General features: G+C 48.5%; 6 protein-coding genes across 6 annotated transcripts; 4 read left to right on the top strand and 2 right to left on the bottom strand.

The window, feature by feature from the left end:
• The first annotated feature begins 2,436 nt into the window (after nt 1-2,436).
• BDR25DRAFT_300235 (uncharacterized protein) lies at nt 2,437-4,557 on the top strand. Its single transcript, XM_033689327.1, has 3 exons — nt 2,437-3,441; nt 3,513-3,599; nt 3,665-4,557. The coding sequence occupies exons 1-3, from the start codon at nt 2,892-2,894 to the stop codon at nt 4,342-4,344; spliced, it is 1,317 nt and encodes a 438-aa protein (XP_033554063.1). The 5' UTR covers nt 2,437-2,891; the 3' UTR covers nt 4,345-4,557.
• A 3,167-nt stretch (nt 4,558-7,724) lies between these two features.
• BDR25DRAFT_331038 (FabD/lysophospholipase-like protein) lies at nt 7,725-9,028 on the top strand (the record flags this gene model as incomplete). The annotated part of the gene is made up of 3 exons (XM_033692590.1): nt 7,725-8,082; nt 8,133-8,375; nt 8,422-9,028. Exons 1-3 carry the CDS (start codon nt 7,859-7,861, stop codon nt 9,026-9,028), a joined length of 1,074 nt encoding a protein of 357 aa, XP_033554062.1. The 5' UTR covers nt 7,725-7,858.
• Nucleotides 9,029-12,202: 3,174 nt separating this feature from the next.
• BDR25DRAFT_209271 (thioredoxin-like protein) lies at nt 12,203-13,265 on the bottom strand (the record flags this gene model as incomplete). The annotated part of the gene is made up of 4 exons (XM_033684601.1): nt 12,203-12,373; nt 12,449-12,538; nt 12,670-13,016; nt 13,184-13,265. 4 exons carry the CDS (start codon nt 13,263-13,265, stop codon nt 12,203-12,205), a joined length of 690 nt encoding a protein of 229 aa, XP_033554061.1.
• An 889-nt stretch (nt 13,266-14,154) lies between these two features.
• On the bottom strand, nt 14,155-16,004 carry BDR25DRAFT_208292 (uncharacterized protein; the record flags this gene model as incomplete). The annotated part of the gene is made up of 3 exons (XM_033684558.1): nt 14,155-14,485; nt 14,533-15,280; nt 15,338-16,004. The coding sequence occupies 3 exons, from the start codon at nt 16,002-16,004 to the stop codon at nt 14,155-14,157; spliced, it is 1,746 nt and encodes a 581-aa protein (XP_033554060.1).
• Nucleotides 16,005-16,751: 747 nt separating this feature from the next.
• On the top strand, nt 16,752-18,140 carry BDR25DRAFT_300232 (uncharacterized protein). Its single transcript, XM_033689326.1, has one exon. It carries the CDS (start codon nt 16,787-16,789, stop codon nt 17,717-17,719), a length of 933 nt encoding a protein of 310 aa, XP_033554059.1. The 5' UTR covers nt 16,752-16,786; the 3' UTR covers nt 17,720-18,140.
• A 695-nt stretch (nt 18,141-18,835) lies between these two features.
• Nucleotides 18,836-20,554, top strand: BDR25DRAFT_339195 (uncharacterized protein; the record flags this gene model as incomplete). Its single annotated transcript, XM_033693357.1, has 3 exons — nt 18,836-19,640; nt 19,696-19,952; nt 20,007-20,554. The coding sequence occupies exons 1-3, from the start codon at nt 18,847-18,849 to the stop codon at nt 20,552-20,554; spliced, it is 1,599 nt and encodes a 532-aa protein (XP_033554058.1). The 5' UTR covers nt 18,836-18,846.
• Between the last annotated feature and the right edge of the window lie 1,350 nt (nt 20,555-21,904).

The raw sequence follows: 21,904 nt of genomic DNA, 5'->3' as shown, positions 1-21,904 counted from the left end.
CCTAGTAGATTGTTTCACGTTACCTATAACTCTCTTAGAGATAATAGGCTAACTATGTCTTATAGGAGTAGGCCCTAAGAGAGCTTAACACTGCGCAGCTTTTAGTTTCTTAGCTTCTTACTAACTAAGCTTATATTCTACTGTCTTATTAAGTCTTACTTAAGTTTACTTAAGACTAATACTTACTAGTTTGCCTAAGTCTGTAGTGCTTAGGTTAACATAGTTAACTAAGGTACAGTCGCCTACCAAAAGTCATTGGCCACTTTAGCGAGAGGTCTAGGCCACCCCACAATGGTCAGATTTCAATTAAATGTAACTTAATTAAATTACCACCTTTTTTAATAGTTATAAAAGCAAATAAAACCTCTTGCAAAGAGCTATCTAAATTATCTGTTAATACAATATAGCAATTCCACCTCTACAGCGTAAGCGCTAGCAAAATCTCACGTCATCTTAGCATTCCTAAGTCAACAGTTACATACAACATCCGCCGGCTGCGCAAGCAGCCCCTGCCTACCTATATAAAAGCTCTGCGTACAGGCTAACCTCTAAAGCTTAATAAACGCGCTAAGAGGCATTTAATTTGCTAGGCAGTAAATAATCTCTTTGCTACGCTCTAAACTATTGCAACACTGTTAAAGACCTACTGCTGCATTTATACTAGTACTGCAAGGAGATACCTTGCAAAACATAAGTACTACGCCTTCTGCCTGCGTTGCAAGCCTTAGTTGTTAGCTGTATATAAAGAAAAGCAACTCTAATTTGCTTAAACTTATTAATATAACAAGGCAAAAGACATAGCTTGCGTAGCCTTTTATAATAAAGCAACATTTAAAGTTAGATTAGACACTACACCTCTATATGTACATTAGCAGCATAGAAAAGCATATAAGAGTTAGTACCTAAAGCCTACCTTTAAGTCTAGAAGGACTACAGTCTCTGTATTTAGTGTAATCTCTCTTAATTTTAAATTAGAGCTGTTTATTAATAAAGAAGGTAAGCGTAATAATGCTAGCAAATACTGCTAGATTCTACATAATGTTAGTATCCTATTTTATTAGCAGCTTACAGAGGAACGCGGTATTAGCATATAGATGCAGGATGGAGCACCTATTCACACTGCAAAGGCTACCTAAAAGTATATAGATGACCATAGCATAATATAAATAGATTAGCTTCTATAAAGTTCTAATTTAAACTTAATTAAGAACCTCTAGCAGATTATAAAGCTCTGCATCTTAAAGTAACAAGAATATATTACTACTTATAAGCAGATAGTAGATATCTTTAAAGAGAAGTAAGCAAAAATTACACTAGCTAATTATAGGAAGTGTATCCTTAGTTAGTTAAAGCGCATAAAGGAAGTTATCTAAAACAAAGGCAGATTAACTTACTATTAACTAAGCACAGCACTAAAAGACAGGCCTGTATATAAGCTTTATATAGAAATAAAAATCTTTAAATTTAGTTAATAATTAACTAAGTAACCTCCTTCCCTAATAGGTTGACTATACCCCTGCAGAGCTCGGATTGCTAGGTGGCTAATGACTTTTGGTAGGCGACTGTACATATAACTATGTCTATTAGAAGCTGTAGGCACTACGCTGTTTAAGATTCTCTAATTAATTACTAGTAAAGTGTAATAGTTATTATTTAGTTATTAAGTTTATTAAGAATTTATTATTAAGTCTTTTATAAGTTTACCTAAAATTTTAGATTATTTTTGCTTTTAGTGCAACACCTTAGCAACACACTTTTAGAGTAGTGTAAGCATAAAGGTGTCCTGTTACACTACTAAACTAGAGTAGCTAGTAAGGCAGCTTCTTAGATAGTGTGTTAGGTGGTTTTACCTAGTTCCTCTGTTTTCTGTTGCCTTTAGTGTTGTCTTAGCGCTGTAAAAACTCTATAACTTTTAACTATGTTAAGAGATAAGCTTTTAAAAAGCCTTTAGGTAATAACTAACATTATGCATTAAAAATTAATGTAATTTGCATACTTAGCTCGCTCTAGAGAACGAGATAGTATGGAGAGGAACCCCTATATGGCAGTATGGGTCGAATCACGGTTTTGGTGTTCCTCCGTGCATCTAACCCCAGCTTGAACAGTCCACGCCGCCCGAACCCTTGTGTGGCACGTGGGAGTAACCCTGGTTGCGGATCGTCGCGCGAACGGCTTGGCGTAAGATTCTCGGAGTCCGACGATTCGAATCACGATTTGTCCATCAGGTTTCTGGTAGAGTGTTAGGCAGACCAAAGAGCTCTCGGTGCTGTGTTTTTAGCTTGCTCGTATACGCCGATGATGGGGCTGGTGCCAGAGAGGGATTTGGGAGTGACGAAGGTTGAATCGAGCTGAACTGCTAGTTCTAAAAAGTGAGCATAAAAGCCGAGAATGCATTCCTGTCATACAACTCTAAGCTCTAATCTAATTTGTCCACAGTGATCGAATCCAGCCCCCAACATCACCGTGCGTTTGTGCTTACGCTCTTCGTCTTCAACCATGGATTTTTGACCCCAGGCCCCAAGAACCACTTAATTGATTTCTCTAAGTCCTTCTCGAACGCTGAGTTCCATGTGAATCCACCAATCATACGTGCGAATTTCCCGGTTAAGTAGTTCTGAGGATTCGACGGGCATGAAGATGGCTGTGGCTTACGGGCCTTGCCGGGGCTGACAGAACTTGTTGTTGGATTTTGAAGGATTCTAATCGAAGATTAACCAGAAGCTAGTTCCACAAGCTGCACTTCGCCATATCTTGATTGTCGATCTGTGCGATGGTGAGAGGGAGAGGGGGGCGTATAAGGTTGGAGGTGGTCGCTGCTAAGTTGACGTGGGTTTGATTCTCCCTTAACTACTCTCTGTGACAGCTTAAGGGTGGCTGTGGTACCGAGCATAATGGTTCCTTACGCACCGGCCCTAAGCTCATCAGAACGTCAATACCGCATCGACCACTCAGGCCGCATCCACAAACCCGCCTTCACGGTCGTCGCAGGCGTCTTCTTCGCCCTCGCAACTCTCCTCACCCTCTCCCGCTGCCTCCTCCGCCTCCACCTCCGCCGCACAATCTTCCTCGACGACATCCTCGTCATCTTCGGCGCATGCTGTCTCGCTGTCGCCACCGGCGTCCTATATTACTGCGTCGACGACCTATTCCTCCTCGAAGCCTTCACCTTCGATCCGCTCGTTGCTGCAACCGCCACGCCCGCAGATACGATTGCCCTGGTTAGTACGACAAAATGGACGTATATTTTTGTCGATTTTACATGGACGGCGATTTTTGCGGTCAAGTTTTCGTTTTTGGTGTTTTTTAAGACGCTGATCACAGGGGTGTCAAGGCGGTTGAATTGGTATTTTTGGGGGGTTGTGGGGGTTACGGCAGTGACGTGGGGATTTGAGTTTGTGGAGCCGTTTGTTTATTGTCCGCATTTTGGGATGGATGCTGCTGGTATGTATGCTTGGTCGTTCTGGATGGAATCTAGAGAAAGCTTTTGAGGATGATATACTGATATTTGGTAGTTAAATGTTCCGGGGAAACGCAGTATATACGTCATGTGACACTTACCTCGATTGTCATCGCGCTGGATATTATTACCGACTTGTTAAGTATGTTAATCTCACCTCGCTCTCTCTTTAAGAATATATCCCCTAAAATACTAATCCCTATGCAGTCGTCTCAATCCCCATAACAATCCTTAATATGACGCAACTCAAGCGCAGCCAAAAAGCCGGCATTGCAGTCTTCCTCTGTCTCTCCACTGTCATGATCGTCATGGCACTCATCCGCATCGCAGGAATCCAACCCGCGAAACGCCAACTAGATACTAATTGGGGGACCTTTTGGCTCCACTTCGAGGGCTGCATTGCTATATGCATGGGCTCTATTACCGCATTCCGGGGAATTTTTGCGAGCCATAGCTCCAGTTCAAATAACCGCACCCCAGACGGTGAAAAGAGCCTCGGCAATGAGGGTAGCTTTTTAGACCGTCTTCTGCTCCGAATAGGCCTTTCGAGAAAGTCGAAGACTAAGACAACACATCCCTCATGGCTCCATGCCACAGGGGATATCGAACGGAATAGTGGGCCGAGGATACAGGACGATTCTATCACGCATGCTACGATGAGGGGGCTGAAGACTTTCATCAGGCGACACGGGCGAGAGCCAGGTAATAATACTACACTTGGAAGCGTGCATTCGGAGTTCGATCCCTTGGCGGAGTACCATGATTTCCAGCGGCATGGGCAGAGTGGGAGTAAGGAAGGGAGTGGACGGGTTGGGAGTGTAAGGGAGTGGAATTCGATGTCAGAGAAGGGTCGGGGTGGGAGTTCTGGGGACGGTCGGGGCGTGTAAAAGGGGTTGAATTGGCGTTGGATGGGTATGCTATGCGGGATCTATAGGCGTTTGCTAAATGGTAGTTTCTGGGGTAATGGAACGAATTTTGCAACGTATGTATGTAATCATATTATTTGGAGCCGCATTTAGAGCTCTTGTAACTTTCAGGGAAGACGAGTGGCTGTTAGTTTTAGTACGATATCGTTTACAATTAAACAGTGCTAAGCGGGGTCTCTCCTAGGGAGACGCAAGGATTTCAGCCTCCTCCGAATTCAAAATCGAGACTTTCGAAATGGCTTCTGCGTTCCTGCCACATAGTCAACTTCAAAAAGTAGTAATAAACGCAGCAAGAATGAATAGAGTCTGACGTTTTTCGAAATTCCTTCTTGGGCAGATTCACGGTCTACCATCGCGAAGAATCTAAGCGGCGTTTATTCCTTCTGTGTTAAATTTGAGCATGCTGCCCCTATTCCTATTAGTAGAATGCACTATCTTCGCCACCTTAGAGGGCAATTTTCGCATAGATCCACCATGTATATCTATGAAGCTCGTGGAAGCACCAGAGGCATGAGGAACCGGATTAATTGCTAAAAAAAAAAGTGTACCTAAGGGTCTAATATGCAAGGAGTGAGCTAGGCAGTAGGGTAAGTAGCATATGGCTATAGCAGGCAACAACAGCTCCTGAATACGAGCATGTGGTGGAGCCCCGCAACTGCAAACAAGATCCTTAGCTCGACGAGAAATCTTAAATGTGGGTCTAGTACGCGATATCTCGCGCTATTCGCAACCCTTGGCAAGACTCGGTATCACTGTATTGTATTCCTAGATCTGGTCTCAAAGGTCCGGGATATGTGCCATGAGTAAGGGCGTCACGCAGCTTCCAGAGCTAGAGACATGACTTTCCGCGTGATTAGACTCCCAAAAACCCGCCCTCGAGATCTACTCACTCACCATTCTAAGCCTACTGATATGTCTCGCTGATTTTTCTCGAAGCAGTTGTATGCGCGTGAGAGAGCAATTCTGTCTTTGGCGTACGATAGCAAGATCCAATACCTTTGCTCACGCTGAAACCGGGTAGTCTGAACAAAAGCCATTCGAAGTGACGACTACCCCATTCTCTTGAATCTAATCCGTTTATCGGACCTGGACTCATCTACGTAGACGAGGTGTTAGGATTGAAATCATGGCAGATTGTAGAGATAGATATGGGCATTTCACTCCTTTGCAAACTGGCGAGACGGCTTTTTAGGATAGCCAACCGAAGTTTAGAGCCCGTTTTACACAGAAAAGTGTCGCAAAGGCTCCGAACTCGTCCCATAGAAAGACCGCCATCTCATCCTGACATTGCTCTGGGGTTTCAAGCAAGAGTTCACATGGGATTTGTAGCATGGGCAGGAGCGTGGCATGAGGCCACCCGGCACAGTCATAGGGAGCCTTGGTGGTCTCAAAGCATTAAAAGTTTGGCAGATTGCGAGAGTCGAACTGTTGCTGTCACCAGCAATCTCAGCAACCCAAGCAGTAGTCCGAGACTTTTGGGTCATATGGCAAATTTATTCATGCTGCGACTGTGCAAGATTTGGAGCCAGCCTGAAAAACTACTCGTACCGTGTTGAGCTCGTTGCTGTGGTCGTGTCGATGCAGGTAGAGAGCGTTCCGGCACCCTTGTATTCTTAGCCAAATATAATTCGCTCCCAACGTGCAATGTGCACGGTATTGTCCACGTCCTTGGCTCAGAGACTTGCCTAGAAGTACGGCGAACCCAAGATCCAAGGCTTTTTTTTAGGAAGCGATGCGTATGCTTAGCCTTGCGGGGAGATGCAAGTTGCAAAATATTAAATATACTAGCCGGTGAGGAAGTATCCCAGAACTCTCCTTCAAAGTTAATGTGTTAGAAGACGATTAAAATCCTTTAGTAGTGTACATACGCTATCACCAAACTCCCAGCCCGCCTCTCACTGAGAGGGATCCTTGGCTCATTCGAAGCTTTGGCATATTTACTTTTCATGTCCCCGGCCGCTACGTCTCCTCCATCACTTAAACATACCGGTACCTATGATAGGGGGGCATTGCGTAATTCTCTCTCTTCTGTAAACTTTCTCCCCCAATTAAATCCTTCTCCTGCCATATCAATAGAGGAGCCTGGGTATACAATTCTTTGGCTATCTTCTGAGTATAGATCTAGGTAACAGCTGTCCATGGGGATGTTATGCTCTTGGATATTCCCCCGGTCGTGTATTGAGATCTTGGAACTTACTCTTTAATTTTTTTTTTCTATATCTCTACTTTACCCACCTCCTGTGCAGTTAGCTGCTTCAAATACTGGACAGCAGCGATAGTGGCAAGAGCGACGAAAATAGCGAGAGTATCTAAATCGCTTTGCAAAAATCTCAATCTCTTAAAAAATTTTAAAGCTTTGCACCGGGGTGTCTTTCTTCTCATAATTCTTCCTAGATCCAGCCTTTAGTTTAGCAAAAATTCTTTGATAGGATTAAGAGAGCAGAACGAAGGGAATTGAACGAGCGCACTGTCTCGTCTAGTAAGGGGTCTAACTAACTTGAAAGAGCTCTGAGCCAACTCCGAAGTGTACTAGTCCTAAGGAGTGAATAGTGCGGGGCAGAGGTACGATCAAAACCACAACAGGCTATTGAGATAAAAGTTCCTCAGATCTAGATTCTGCTGCTGTGCGACTCGACGAGCTGCCTTCTTTGAAAAACTACAGATAGCCAAAGCCCTACTAATGGTTGCTGCTGTCGTGAGGACCTTGAGTTTGTCCCACAATACGACTGGCTACTTTCTTATTAAAGTTCACTAAATGGTCACGTGGGACGTGGAGCGCGGAGAGGTGACGGAGCGAAGGCACCCGCTGCTGTTCCAGAGCGCTCTGGTAGTGCCGAGGCAGCGAAGGTTAGAGCGTATGCTATTGATTAGGTGGGTGGTGCACCCAGCGACTTCAGCTATGTGAGAAGTTTTCATGGACCTACCAAGATCATATTGCGGGTTCGTTCATACTGTAAGGCTGCAAGGTTCTGCGCTATGACGCACGCTGAATCGCTCGTACCCGGAAATCGCAAGATGCCGCGTGTTGACAAAACACGTTCTTGGCAAGCAGTTGCACTTGACTTCAAGGCCTCATAAGCTGGTCCTAAGATACAGTATCCCGTGCTTGTGAATGGTATTAGTCGTTCCAGCCTGATGAATATTTGCAGCATCCTTCGAGAGACTTGATCTCGCTGATCTGATACTTCTCTCCCTGCTGCAAATTCACGTTCTGTAAAGTAATCTTCTGGAAATCCCTGCGCCAAGGATCTTCGCGTGAGCTAATAGCCCCGCTCTTGAGCGGGAGCTAAAACATAGGCTATGAGATGTGAGGGAACCCTTGGCGTAGCGACCGGCCTAGTTCTCGCCCTTGCCTGTCGGCTGGCCGACCTCAGCTGGCTGGCAGGTGCTGGTGAAACTGACACCGACTGTCTGCTCGTTGTGCCTGACCCCCCTAGCCTCCTAGAATAATAACGACGGCGATCACAGGTAGGCTATGGAGCAGGCCACGTCCACCAAGCACGGCGGCGGGCCAGACCCTCTCGACAGCCAAGGGCTCTGCCTGCTGTCTCTCGATGGCGGCGGCGTGCGCGGGCTCTCGACGCTCTACGTCTTGAAAAGCGTCATGGATCGCTTAAACCACGAACGGAATACAGCCGGCCTGCCTCCAGCGAAGCCATGTGAGGTGTTTGATCTTATCGGAGGCACTAGCACCGGCGGGTAGGTGGACCTGCTCTTCAGCGAGCGTGACTGACGCGCTACCATGACAGGCTTATTGCGATCATGCTGGGCCGGCTCGAAATGGACGTCGATGAATGCATTACTGCATATAGCGATCTCGCGGAGGCGGTTTTCGGCGAGAAGCAGAGCCGTATTCCCATCAACTTCATGGGCAAAGTCAAGTCGCGATTCGATTCTGCAAAGCTAGAGACTGCGATCAAAAAAGTGGTGACTCAGAGTGGCGCGTCGGTCACAGACTTGTTCAATGATGGGACTGAGCGGGGATGTCGAACGTGAGTGCTCTGTCCATGCTATTAGTAGAGGTTTTGACAAGAGAAGTTTCGTATGCGCTATTGATCGTGATACGAAGGACATGGCCCGCCTTCGAAGCTATAGCCTCCCCGATGAGATGGGTATTCGCGCGACAATTTGCCAGGCCGCGCTCGCCACATCCGCTGCCACAACCTTCTTTGATCCTGTTAGCATTGGAAATCGCACGTTCGCTGATGGCGGGCTTGGTGCAAATAATCCAGTAGACGAGGTAGAAGGGGAAGCAGGGAGCATCTGGTGCTCAGAAACGGGAGACTTAAAGCCTCTAGTTAAATGTTTTATCTCAATTGGGACAGGAAACCCAGGCAAGAAGCCATTCGAAGACAGTGTGATTAAGTTCCTTAGCCAGACCGTGGTACAGATTACTACGGAGACGGAGGCAACGGAGAAGAAGTTTATCGCTAGGTGGGCTAAACATTTTGATGAAAACCGGTATTTCCGCTTCAATGTTGAGCAGGGGCTTCAGAATATTGGGCTTCATGAATATAAGAAAAAGGGCGCTATTGAAGCGGCTTCGGAAGGGTATCTCACCCACATGGCACAAAAGTTCCGGGTACGAGACTGCATCCAGAACTTGAGGCTGAAACAGAGCGTGTACATTCAGGACTTTTCGTAGCTGCAATAAACCTTAAACTGATGCTGGATAGGCATGGTAGCGACTGATATATCATACTTAATTACTATAAGAGCAACATAACTCTACGCCAGAATCGAATGCATGTTGCGTAGGAGTACAACGTGCAACGAATGATAGAGCTTCGCACTAGTATGGCCCACCTTAGTCTGTAAACCACGTAAGCTAAACGTCAAGTAGCATTGCAAACAGAACCAGTGTGGTTTGTGCCTTTCCAGAGAAAACTGCAGTTCGTTGGTCAGGCTTCAGAAATCGCCCAAGTTGAAATTCGCTGCGAGCGGGTCGTAATTGTTGGCCTTAGGGTGTTAGGAAGACGCAAATCACGCTTGAATTCGCCCACCAGCTACGAGAAAGACCGCTCGAATGCTTAGCATTCCGGATACTCGAAAGCATGCTAGAAGCGTACCTGGAGGTTGGCTAGCAGCTGCAGATCCCTAACCCCAAGCAGGACAAAGCAGACATCCAGAAGCTCGTTCAACGCTGGATGAGCCAAGAAACCTCTGGAAGATGGCTGCAGGTGTTCGGAAACGCTGTCGACATTAATATCTGAACAGACAAAGCGGAGAGGACAACGAGCCCGGACCATCGAATTGATTACCTACCTAAGAGCAAGCATAGGTCTATTCTATTCACGGCGCGGAGTTGAAAGGCGGCGACAAATCTGGCTGGCAAAAAGTGATATTGGTTGGCAAAAGTAGTAGCTAACAGGGGTGCCAAAACGGAATTGCTCCAGGAGCTCACCTATCTCCCCCTCGCAGTTGTCCAAGCAGTTGCATACATCAATGAAAACGAAACTACCATAGCTAAATATGGGCCGCTTCTTAACAGCACAGAGCGGAATATAATTGATCTCCTTAGCAGAGGGTATAAGGACGAGGGATGCTATGAGAATATCCAAATTAACTACATAGCTCCTTTCGTTCGAACAGATTTAGAGCCGTGACCTGCTAGCAGCAAATATTTATCCTTCATGTCGTGCGTTGATGCGAAGGATATTCCGCAGTCACTTCTTCCACTGGCAAAGTCAGACATAAAGGCAACTGATGCCATCAGAACGCTGAGTACTCACTCCTTTATAATTAAACGCCAGGCAGATCAACCTCTAATTAGACCTTCATAGGCTCATATATCTTGCAAGAAGGAACTGGCCACGAACTCTTAGAGCCTGAGAAACATCATACACAATAGGCCTTGCCCCAGACAATTTTGACGGACTCGTTGACTGCAGCGAGGAGGTTTTTTCCGCTACTAAGATAGCAATGCACGATCTTGAAGGCACAAGTTTGTTAGAGGAGCGCCATGCCAGGTCCCACACGCACACCTCCGATCCTTAGCTAACCCAAGTCCGTTGTAGGACTGGAAATTTTCAGATCTTAAAAGAGCAACTGAGCGAACTGGCGAACAGCGTCCAACCTGTGCCCGATGGCCTCGCTCTGATCATCACCAACGACTCCGTCATGACCATACAACAGAGCGACCTTCCGCGCCCAGGGTAGCTGTACAAGGAGGAACAATTATATATGAAGATAGGGAATCACCGAATCAAAGAATTGCATTATTGGTGCAGAACGCAGCAACAAAGAGAGAGAATAATGGAAGGATGCGATCGAACATCAGCATGAGCTAGTACTAAGCTGGAATTTCTGCGGGGCCCGACATTCTGGGTGCCAAGGCTTTCTTGCCTATTTCTATATTTAGATCATCTAGAACCTGCCCTGCTGATGCGAAATGCTTCGTCTAACATGCCATAATCAAAGCACCTGCTATCAGCCTCGTCATATTAGGAAATGCTCCCTGGTGGAAACGTTGAGGTAGTTCTTCTCATAGGCGAGCTCTTCATCAATGCTGTCTGGTGGTCCAGGAATCGACCTCTAAGGCAACAGCCCTTCAAGATGGTGTAAAATAACGATCCAAGGCTGAGATGTCGAACATGGGAGTAGATTTAGATGTCAACCGTAGGATCATACAAGGGACCTTTAGGATGGCAGCCGCCGTCTAATCTTAGGATAGAGGTCGGAGTGGACTGCCCGTGACCGTAGACGCGCGCATTTGCTTCCGCTACCTATCGACACACCAAGGAAGTGTTCATGGAGCCCAACTAAAGAAGTTTTCTCGTTGAGGTATATATGTAGATCTCCATGGCTTGCTTGACTAAGCAGGAGAACCCGACCCTGCTGCTCAAAATACCCTACAATGCTGGTTGGCAAGAACTCGCATATACCTTGGGCGTCTCCAGCTAGGCGACTTCACACTCCTTGGATGTCTCAACTGCTGGAATAGAGGAAGCTAAACAGAAAGCAGCGGCTGATCTTGTCGGCAATATCTTTCGTTTTGAAATTCAATTGCTGTTTAAGAGCGACTCCAGGCTAGCTTTGCTTCGTGATGCTCGTTGAACATTAGTTTTTCATAGCGTATAATACCTCGGCAAGCAGTTTCGAAATGAAATTTGGGCCGAAATAAAGAGCTTCAAATCAGTATTATGGATATACTGCTGGAATAATATTGTTTTCGCGCCTCAAACCATGAATCTCACGATGTCTGCACCTAAAGCAAGCTGAGCTACACTCATAACTTAATTCAGGGTTTAAGTTATAGTTTTTAGGTTTTAGAATGATAAAGTACAGATGAGAAAAAGCAAGGGTATGGAGCGGAAGCAAGCAAGCAACGCACTGCAAGCTCTCAAGCTCAGAGCCCAAGTGGGAACGAGATCGAAAAGAAATCGATCAACCGAAAGCCCGAGCAACTCCGCAACAGTATACTAGCGCCACGGTACCTCGATAGTCCAATACCTGTGCTCGCCCGACCTACTCTGGTTGTTGCTTTGCTTTGTAGGGGTTCGGGTAGGTCGAGCGGACAGGCCAATCAGAACGAACAACAATCTTCCGGATCCGAGAAAAAAAAAGGTGAGATAAACTCCCTCGCCGATGCCATGACAATGCAATGAAACAGCAGAAAATGCCAATGCATACAACCCCCTTTCACCCTCCTCTCTCCCGCGCCCCCCTTTTTCCCCTATCAGAGCCACCCAACCCCACTCACCCACACTATCACTCCCCAAAGACATCCATATCATAGCATATCATTGAGAGAGTTCGAGCGTTTCATGAGTGCAAAGATTAGGCAGTCCCTAAATAGCACAGAGGCGAAGGATTAGTTTCAGTGTCCATTGATAGCGGTGGGTCCGGATTTAGGGACCGTACCGTTGGAGGAAGAGTCGGCCATTTTGGTATCGCCGACACCGTGGTGGATTTTGGAGAGATAGGCTTTGTTGCCTTCGGGAGTGGCTTTGATGGTTTCGGCACCGGGGTTCCAGTTTGCGGGACAGACCTGGAGATGAGCGTTAATATATGGAGGTTCAGAAGGGGAGGGGGAGGGTTTAGGATAGGGATGGGGATGTCTGACCTCGCCGTATTTGTCGGTGAACTGGAAGGCGTCAAGCAAACGCAGCGTCTCATCTACACTGCGGCCAACGGGGAGATCGTTGATGGTGATCTGTGAAGGATGGATGTCAGCTGCGTCATCTCAGCCAGGCACGGCACTAGCTTCCTGCCTGCATCCTCCACACACGTTTCCACACAGGAAGCCTCTGTGCCTCACACCACCCACATATCTCTAACACTCACCTGTCTAATCACGCCATTAGGGTCAATCAAGAACAGGCCCCTCAACGCGATTCCCTCGTCCTCAATCAACACCCCGTAATCCTTGCTGAGACTATGATTCTTATCACTCAACAGCGGAATATTAATCTTGCCCAGTCCGCCATCCCTCCGACTCGCGTTCGTCCACGCGAGCAGACTATACTCGCTGTCGGTGCTTGCGAACACAACTGATGCACCCCGTGATGCGAAGTCAGCCGCGCGGTCGCTGAATGCAATGATCTCGGTGGGGCACACGAAGGTCCAGGCCATGGGGATGAAACCGAGAACCAGCCATTGTTTAGTCGAGGTGTAGGCTGTTAGACTGAGTTCTGCGAGAACGCGGGTGGGTTAGCGGGTGTGGTTGAGGTCGGGACTGGGACAGTGCATGGCGCGGCTGGCCAGCTAGCTGAAAAAAGGAAGAAAGGGGGGAGAGGGAGAGAGGGACAGAGGGAGAGATGAGGGTGTAGAGGATTTGAGTTGTGAGACGGTAGCGTACCTTCAAATGTACCATCGACGACAGCCGTGCCTGAGAAGTGTGGTGCGGGCTTCTGCACACGCGCTTTAGGAGTGTATGCCATAGCGAATCGGAGAATCGATGATAGAAGCTAGAGGGAGTAGGGAGCGTAGGGATGGCGATTGACGGCAGTTAGTGTGCAATGCAGGCGTTGCGTGGTGCCAGAGGTTACACTCGGGCTTGGACGGTGGTAGCGGTGGTGGTAGTTCAAGGGAGAGTGTGGTCGGTCGATAGAAAGATGGGGAAGGGTTGGACCAGCTGAAAAAGGCTGCAAGCACTCGTTCCAAAACGGAAGGAAGGACAGGACAGGGAGCGATCGAGTGAGCGAGCTGGAGTGCAGACGCAGACACAGGCGCTGTGGCAGTTTAAACGATAATCAGTGGGTGGAATCAGCAGATAATTTGTGACAGATATCGAAACACACATCCACGAAACGGGTTTAGCCGGCCGCCCAGTCAGCGCCTCCATTTTTCAATTCACCTCTCACTCTGGCATCTCTCCCATCTCTCACCCCCCTCCCCGGCCCCATACCTACTTTCCCTCTGCATAACTTACTCCTGACAAACCCGCGTAAATTCACTTGCCCATGCTTAAAAACCGTTAGCAATTGCCGCTGTCGGAGCATTCGGTTGGCGCCCAATTCGAGGCTGGCCGGCTTACACCATCCTTCCAGTGTCTTTCTTTAAGGAGGCTCTTGGGTTAGCGCTGGCTGCAGCTGCAGGGCCACATGAACGGCATTTTCGACGCCCGCTATTGGCTGGCCTTGACACGCCCCTCCGAACGCCGGATCACGAGAATTCGCGCACACCGGCTGCTGCCGGTCGTGGGTTCTGAGTCATGCAGGGGCATGCTGGTGGGCCTCCAAAGTTCTAATGAGTTTCATTCCAAATATGTAAATCTAGAGAGAGATACCAAGTCTCTGTTGCTACAGAACGCGCAAGCTCCACACTGGTCTACGCTGCGATTCTCCAGGCTCGTAACGGCAGCGCTTGGATCCGCATTACAGAAGGCTTGATGAAGCCCCAGAATGTCACAACCCCAATTATGATACAAATTACGTTCATCACATAGTATCCATCCGTCGTGATGTTGCAGTTGCCGCCGCCGTCCCGACATCGGTGCTTCTCGACTTCAAGCGCACACGAGAAGGCTTGTGTGACAAGCTCGCCTTTTAGGGTTCCCGGTTTGGGGGCCGTGGTCGGTGGCTCGCATGTCGCGACTGTGAACATGTCCACGAATTTCAGCACGAAGAAGCGGGGGAAGGTCCCCCCCAGGTTGGAGACGCTTTCTGGATTAGCAAGCTTGACAAATAGCGCAGGTGGCGAACTTACGTAGCCAGAAGAGTCATGTAAGTCCCTCCAATGACGGGGTCAGCAATCTTCGCGTGGAAGGCCGAGACGGCGACAAACATGACCGTGTTCATAAAAGTAGACAGGACGTGTTCGCAGATTACTAGGAGAAGGTACCAGGTCGTAGTACCCCCTGGCGGAAAGATGGAGACGACGAACTGCGCGAAACCAGCGGCTACTAATCTGCCCACAAAGGCCCAGCACCAGATGTGCATTGGCGGGGATGTCTGGCACCATTTTCCGATATAGTACCCCAGGCCAACCTCAAACGGGAAGTCGATGAGAATCGTCAACGCGAGGTCTTCCTGGCTGAACCCCTTGTCAATCAGCTTCAAGCTGGTAACACCGTCGTTGGCCTGGAATCCAATCTTGGCGATAAGGTGGATGATGATGAAAGTCTGGATGTTCTTGAGCTTGAGAATGCCACCCATGATCTTATACACCTCCCAGATGCCATCGGTATTCTTCGTGCGCTCCTCGCGCTTCATGACAGCAAGACCGAACGTGACAAGCAGATATGCCCAGCCCCAGAACTTAAGATAGCCGTCCAGTGTCATGAGTCCCGTATCTCCAGGTGCGTTGGCAGGTCGAAACCATTTGTTCGCGAAGTCAGTCGAACTGAAGGCCAGGAAAACAGTGTAAGACAAGAACTGCCCAGCCGTCAAACCCACCGTCTGCGCCGTGGAAGCATATGCAAGGTTCTCCTGCGAGAGGAGCGTCAAAGCCCAACCTAATCATCCAATCAGCAGGCCCGTCGAAAAAGAAATCAGGAGATCAGATATCTCACCATCAACTGCAATGTCCTGCGTCGCACACAAAAACACAAGGGCAAACCACCACCACGTGAAGCTCCAGATTCCACTCCCCTCTTTCTCACCCGCAGACTCCAGCATCTTGTTCACCTGCGACCCTAGCCATATCATTGAAAGCCCTGACACGGTCTGGATTGGCAAAATCCAGCTCTTTCTGCGCCCGAGCCTCGGAGTCCAGACCGCGTCCACGATGGGACTCCAGAGTAACTTTAGGGAGTACGGATATGCTGCAAGCGAGAAAACTCCAATAGAGGAGTACGAGACAATGCCTTTTAGTAAAAAAGGCACCGATCCTGTCGCTAGACCCATTGGAATACCTTGGAGGAAGTACAGTAGCACTAACAGCATGAAATTTCTTTGATCCTTCTTCGACATCTCGAAGAACCCCTTGGACAAGCCATCTCCTTCCTGGTGCATGGCCGGCACGGGATCATCCAAGGTAAAGCTAGATCTACTTATCAGCGACGCCGTGTGATGTTCCGTGGACTGCCTGTCGGTAGGGGCATGCTTGCGCCTGTGTTCGACGAGGCCGTTCATTGCTCCGGTTGCGTTGGCGTGCCCGTTCTGGCTCCGGAGGGAGTCTGTGGAGCTCTGCCGGATCACCGAATTGCGCTTCGATTTGCTCGCGGATCGCCTGCCCATCTGGATTTCGATGTCGGAGTCGGCGTCGAGGTCGGAGGAGGAGGAGGCGGAGTCGGAGTTGCGCAGGAGGTGGGCGTTCTCAGGGGTCTGTGACGACGATGCTGACGGGGCGAGGATGTGTAGAGGCGCTGGTCGTCGCTTCCCGGGCTTTGGGCGAGGATGCTCAGGGTCTGCAGGAGCGATTTCTTGAAGCTCGAGGTCGCCCTGGCTTATGGAGCGGCGATGCTGGGCGTGCTGGTTCTGCTCGTATTGGGCGCGGTGGGTGGAGGGGATGCGGGTCTCAATAGCAGAGGGAAACGGGGGCGCAGCGTAGGAGGGAACTGAAGGGAGCGATTCGCCTGCTGAGGTAGGCATCCATGTGGTGAAAATGAATGAGGCTGGGTGGGAGAAAGGTGTCTACTTCACTTAGTGCGGGCAAAATGATACTGGCGCCCCGTTCCTGGAACGTGTCCTAAGCTGGTGGGCGGCGAGTTGCAGGATCGACGACGACTAGCTTGACCTTAGTGTTTCAGGCAGTGAAGTGCGTAGAAAGGGCATTCGCGCATGTTTAGGAGCTGTGAAGATATTAAATAGTCGTGTTCGTACATTTCCCCAGCCAGCTCCCCCATTGTCAGCATGCTTATTGAGACGTTGATCCGTCTCCGCTTTCACGATTGGCCAGCCTATGCTTGCTTTCACGTGACCCCGCGCTGGAGGCTTTTCCAGTTTGAGACTGTGACCTCCACCATCAACAAAGCAATTCCTACAGAGCTCGCCAACCTCAACCTCCACCCTCCCACGGGATGGCCACTATCGAAGAGCTTGACAAAGACATCGCCGGCCTCCGCAATCGCATCTCCCGCCTCCGATCACACCGTTCCAACCTAACCTCCATCCTCCTCTCTTCCCCGCTTCTCACAACGCGCCTCCAGCAGCGCCCCGTCACCAACGAACGTTGCCGCCGTAGTGCTGCAAAAGCCGTGAAACAGCAGTCCAACCGCAATGTCGAGAATATATACCGAGCCTGCGCAGGCGTCACAGCCTACAAGGTCAAAGACCCTGATCCAAACGCTGTCGATGACGGCAACATCCTCGGTGTCAGGATCGAGGTCCCAGTAGATGGCCAATTTATCGAGACTTATCACGTGCTGTTCAACCGACCGGACCCAATTCATCCGACTATGTTGAAGATACATAAACATACAATCCCACCTTGTATTCCGCTGCAGGCGCTCGCAAATAAGTTCCTGCCTGTGACGGATAGAGACGCGGATACGACAACGGAGCAGAATCTAATACGGTTTGGCAGGTGGTTGAGGAAGGAATTGGTGTCGTGGCATCTCCGTATTGCCACGGTACAGAAGTTGCGCTGCGAGGCTGGTCTTTCTGGCAAGGCGTCGGAAGACGAGGTGGGGCCGGAGAGGCCTTCGATAGGACAAATTCTGAACGCATTTGGGGGTGACAGCGAGGAAGAATCCGATGAGGAGGGCCACACTGCTAGTAAAGATGGGCCTGTTCAGATCGAGCACATTGAGGCGGACCACGCCGTGCGCGAGATTCGGATTACATGGTCAAATGGGCAGACCGGTGTCATGAAAGTTGCAAAAGATGGCGAGGTGGAGAAAAGTGTCATAAGGAGCAGGAATGGAAGCAGAGTCTTACAGATAGAATTAAAGGCAGTTGGCCGAATTGAAGGGTTGGTGCAGAGACTCACAGAGGCGGGTGCTGTGTCGTAGGAAGCGGTCGAATCCTCCAAATATAACATTCTTTATTCATAGTCCGGCATCGTAGAAAGGACCCCCGAGGCCATTATAGGTGTTTGGGATACCGGGTTTGCTTTGGTATGGGAACGGTTAGGAGGTGGTGTTGGGGCGTTTTCCGAAATACCCTTCCTAATTCCACCGTGGAATGGCGCCATTCGCCCAAGAGATCTGGAGATCTTTTGCGCGCAAAAATAATTTTAAGAGGAACCAGAATTGCGTTTCTTCGAAGTATGGTCAAACAAAACATCCTGCACCTTCTTCTCACCTAACGTGGAACATGGCGGGTGTGGAGTCTATCTGTGAAAACCCTTGGGTGGAATTAAGGAGAGCATTAGCACGATGCAAATTTCTGTCCCAAATTACTCTGCCATGTTCTACTTTAGGTGGAAAGCTTGGAATGTGCAGTCCTGCAGTACTTGACCCCAAACTAGACCAACCCAAATTCTCCCGACGTCGCTTGCAACTTCACCTCACTCGCTCTTTTCTATCTCTCATCCACAAACAAATATCTCAATCAAACCCCCTAGTCCGTAGAAAGCTCTCACCTAATTCATGCTCGTCTGTTGTGCCTCGCTATACAAAAAACACTCACAAGAGTATCTCACTACAAGTACTTCCTCACCATTCCATTGCATTCATAGACCCGCGTTCAAACCCTCTTCAGTATACGTCGTCTCCCCTTCCATGAGAGACTCGTTTATCATAAGAGGAATATTGAAGCCCACCTCTTGCTGCTTTTACCTTTGACCAGGTGCTTTGGGCGCCTGCTCGGATTTTGTCCACTGGCGCTGGTGCTTGGGGTGGGACATACCTAGGTATTTGTTGTAACCATCTGAATCTAATATTGTCTCCATCTTCGTTCATTAATATTCTGCGTACGTTGTTGGTCAAAAGAACATGCCAAGAAGGATGGCGGTGGGATTTGTAAGTCTTCTCTGATTGGTTTTGGGCCCTAAAAAGCCTTCGACAAGGCTGAGCGCACAACTGTGCTGAACTACGGGTGGGTTGACAGGGACCACTTTGGAGGGCTAGAAGTTATTTAAATCACTAGCCTCCCACTACTCATTTCGTTCTCTATGACCTCTTAAACGCACGAAACCATGATCACGCACGAAACCATGATTACTCGAAGCTTCTATTCCCGTTTTCCGACGTCGTTCGCCGGCAAAGACACCCATCAAGATGGTGTTCAGCCACCTATTTCATCTTCAGCAATACTGGCGGAACCAGGATGGGAACCATTAAAAGAAGAACCAACAGTTTCCTTAAAAGATTCATCCATTAGACAAATAGCTTGTTTAGACTCGGATCCAGATAGATTTGGAATGCTTCGGAGGCTCAGTCGGTGCTCTTCGGGTACGATCACAATTTATGAGGACCCTGAGAGCAATAGTGTGGAGGACCCCGAAGGTACCAACGATGCGCCTCCGCTGCAATCAGAGAGGTCGCCTCTGCCCTCATCATCTTCTCAATCACGATCTGACTTTGACGAGTCTTTCTTTTGGTTAGACGGAAGTGACTCAGGCTCGGCTCTTATAACGGACGACATGGCCTTGAACCAGCTCCGGCCAGTTGCTTCCTTGCTGTTGTTTGACAAGTTCTGGTTTTGTCCTTCAGGATTCGAGCAAGAAACTTCTGGATCATTGCAGAATTATACATCTTGCGATACCGAAAATACCTCTTCAGGTTCTTTTCAAAAGAGTTCTAAAGGCAAGAAAAGAAAGGAGGGTAATTCGTCGGATGGTGGCGATGAGCATAGGCCCTTCCGTCGCAAGGTTAGCCGCTTCTCCGGGGAGATAGACGAGAAGCTCTTAGCGTGCCCATTCTGCAAGAATGATGCAAGGCGCTACCGCGGCTGCTACAAATACATCCTTCGAGATATCTCAAGGCTCAAGTAATTACCCAAGACCATTTTTATGATGCAAACATGCAGCTAACACATTCCACAGACAACACCTAGCGAGGAAGCATCGAATTCCTACACATTGCCCGTCCTGTTCTCTTAAATTCGAGTCGGAATTAGAGCGGGACCAGCATATCCGAGCAAGGTCCTGTGAGATCCTACCTCCCCGAAATTGGGATGGGATCGATCAGTCACAGAAACGACAGCTAGAACAACGAGTCTCGCCGGGAAAGACGAAAGAGGAAAATTGGTATATTATTTATGAGATTCTATTTCCAGGAAAGCCAAGGCCCAGAAGTCCCTGTATGAGCCTCCGCTCCCCTACTGCTTAAGACTACTCATTGACGTAAATCACAGATGTAGATGCTCCACTCTCAGACGACCTTCTTGCGCTCCGAGAATTCGCTGCCATCGAAGGACCAAACATTGTGTCTGACCTTACACGGAATGAACTGCCGGAGAGCTTGCGTCCCAATGAACAAGAAATACAGAGTTTCCTCGAAAGCATCTTTCAAGACGCTGTGGCTCTCTTGCTGGAACGACATGTGACTACCAGGCCGGGTCAGCTCCGGACCTCGCTCACCCACCAAGCTTCAACCGGGTCTTCAGATTCTGGATTTGTGAGTTCCGGTGCAGACCCAAGCCAAGTGAGCGGCCATAGCAATGATGCGGACGCAGCCAATGAACTGATGCCGCCCTTAAATGCTTCCATTTTCAAAGAGACTTTAAATCACGATCTGTCCAACTTGCCTATCTGCTTTGGAAACCCTGCGTCACCTCCATGGAATCCTTTGTTTGCCGCGGAGTTGGTCGAAGTAGAGAACGATCTAGACCACCTGCTCGACTCTCTAGATGAATTTGGAGATACGTTTCAGCAGGGTGGCCATCCGTACGCAACGGAGTAGTTTTGAGGCTGTACGGTGGACTATACTGTTCAACCTGCTTGCGAGTACTAACCGTACTGAGTAGATGAGGGAGGGTATCTAGCAGTACTCCGTAACGGGTGAATTAATAGATTGTACTGTACTGTACCGAATATAAAAGGTTGTTCATAGAGTATCTAACCTAACTAAGAAGCATTAGTAGGAGTAGAATTAAATTAATGTTTGTTTGAAGCTGCATTTCTTACTATTTAGTGTATACTGCTGGCTTAGATAATTTGCTACTACCTTATTACATAGCTAGTTCTTTCGTAGCCTGACTATTGTGTGTAAAATGCGACAGGGTAGTGAAAAGGAGCCGTATTAGAAGCAGTTAATTTGCCTAAGGCCCAGGAGGCAGAAATGTATCGCACGTGACATTATTTCACGTGACTCCGTGTTAGGGTGAATGTGGTCCTTCACCTCTCACCCTTTTCCTGTTCAGGGCTAGCGCTCTTTAGCTACTATATATTTACCTCTGAGCTCTCCCGAGCTCTAGAGCCCTTACGCCTCACTTCAATATACCTAGGTCGTCTCTCAATACCTAATTATCTACTTACCGCTCTATACGTGCTCTCCATCAGCTCCATCAGCTCCATCTCGACTCACCTTGCGATAAAATGCGCTAAGAAGCTTAAGGTTAGCAGAGAATGTACTAGGAATATAAGGTGCATAAAGGGGCTAGATTATAGTGTTGTGGGATTTCTTAGCACACTGCTAACAAAACACGCTAGGTTTACATAATCTGCATTGTTTTTGGCTACCCCAAGGTCCCTCTGCACCCTCTGCACTCCCTGCACCCCTCTGAGCCCTCCGCGCCTTCTGTGGCCGCGCAGGCTCTTCTACCCCACCCAAAATCTATACAGACTACCGTAAACGGCTAGTAACAGGGCCCCACATACCATTACTGTATTAACAACCTCTCTACCTACTAACCAGTGCTAAATTTGATTTCAGTGCTAAATTTGATTTACTGCAGTACTATACGGCCGGGTGTACTGACGAACGGCCGCGCTGCGTAACAGTTTCAGCCACGGGAATGAGCATCAGCTAGGCATATTCAAGCTCCTCCACTATGCTCTCAAGGTTTTCAAGGTGCCACAGTCACTGATGACCAGATTTTGGCGGCCAAACCCACGCCCGGCATGTCGAAGATCTGTTCTTTGCTCCCCGCCTGATGAATAAGATACCGGAGAATCTGGAGACGATGCATACTACAGCATGCTATCACACATAATGGGACGTAAGCAGTGTGGGCCAGCCTAGTAACCATATCGATAGAACTAAGGAGAATGTTAATCGGATTCAAGTTCTTCTGTAAATCGCCCCTGTCAT

This window comes from Lindgomyces ingoldianus, assembly GCF_010093535.1.
Source record: "Lindgomyces ingoldianus strain ATCC 200398 unplaced genomic scaffold BDR25scaffold_2, whole genome shotgun sequence".
Lineage (NCBI taxonomy): Eukaryota > Fungi > Ascomycota > Dothideomycetes > Pleosporales > Lindgomycetaceae > Lindgomyces > Lindgomyces ingoldianus.
This window is presented reverse-complemented; position numbering and strand designations above follow the sequence as displayed.

Coding starts and splice junctions, on each gene's coding strand:
- BDR25DRAFT_300235 (XM_033689327.1), top strand. CDS start 2,892: ATGGTTCCTTACGCACCGGCCCTAAGCTCATCAGAACGTCAATACCGC. Junction 3,442..3,512: donor TTTTGGGATGGATGCTGCTG/GTATGTATGCTT, acceptor GATATTTGGTAG/TTAAATGTTCCGGGGAAACG. Junction 3,600..3,664: donor TATTATTACCGACTTGTTAA/GTATGTTAATCT, acceptor ATCCCTATGCAG/TCGTCTCAATCCCCATAACA.
- BDR25DRAFT_300232 (XM_033689326.1), top strand. CDS start 16,787: ATGGCCACTATCGAAGAGCTTGACAAAGACATCGCCGGCCTCCGCAAT.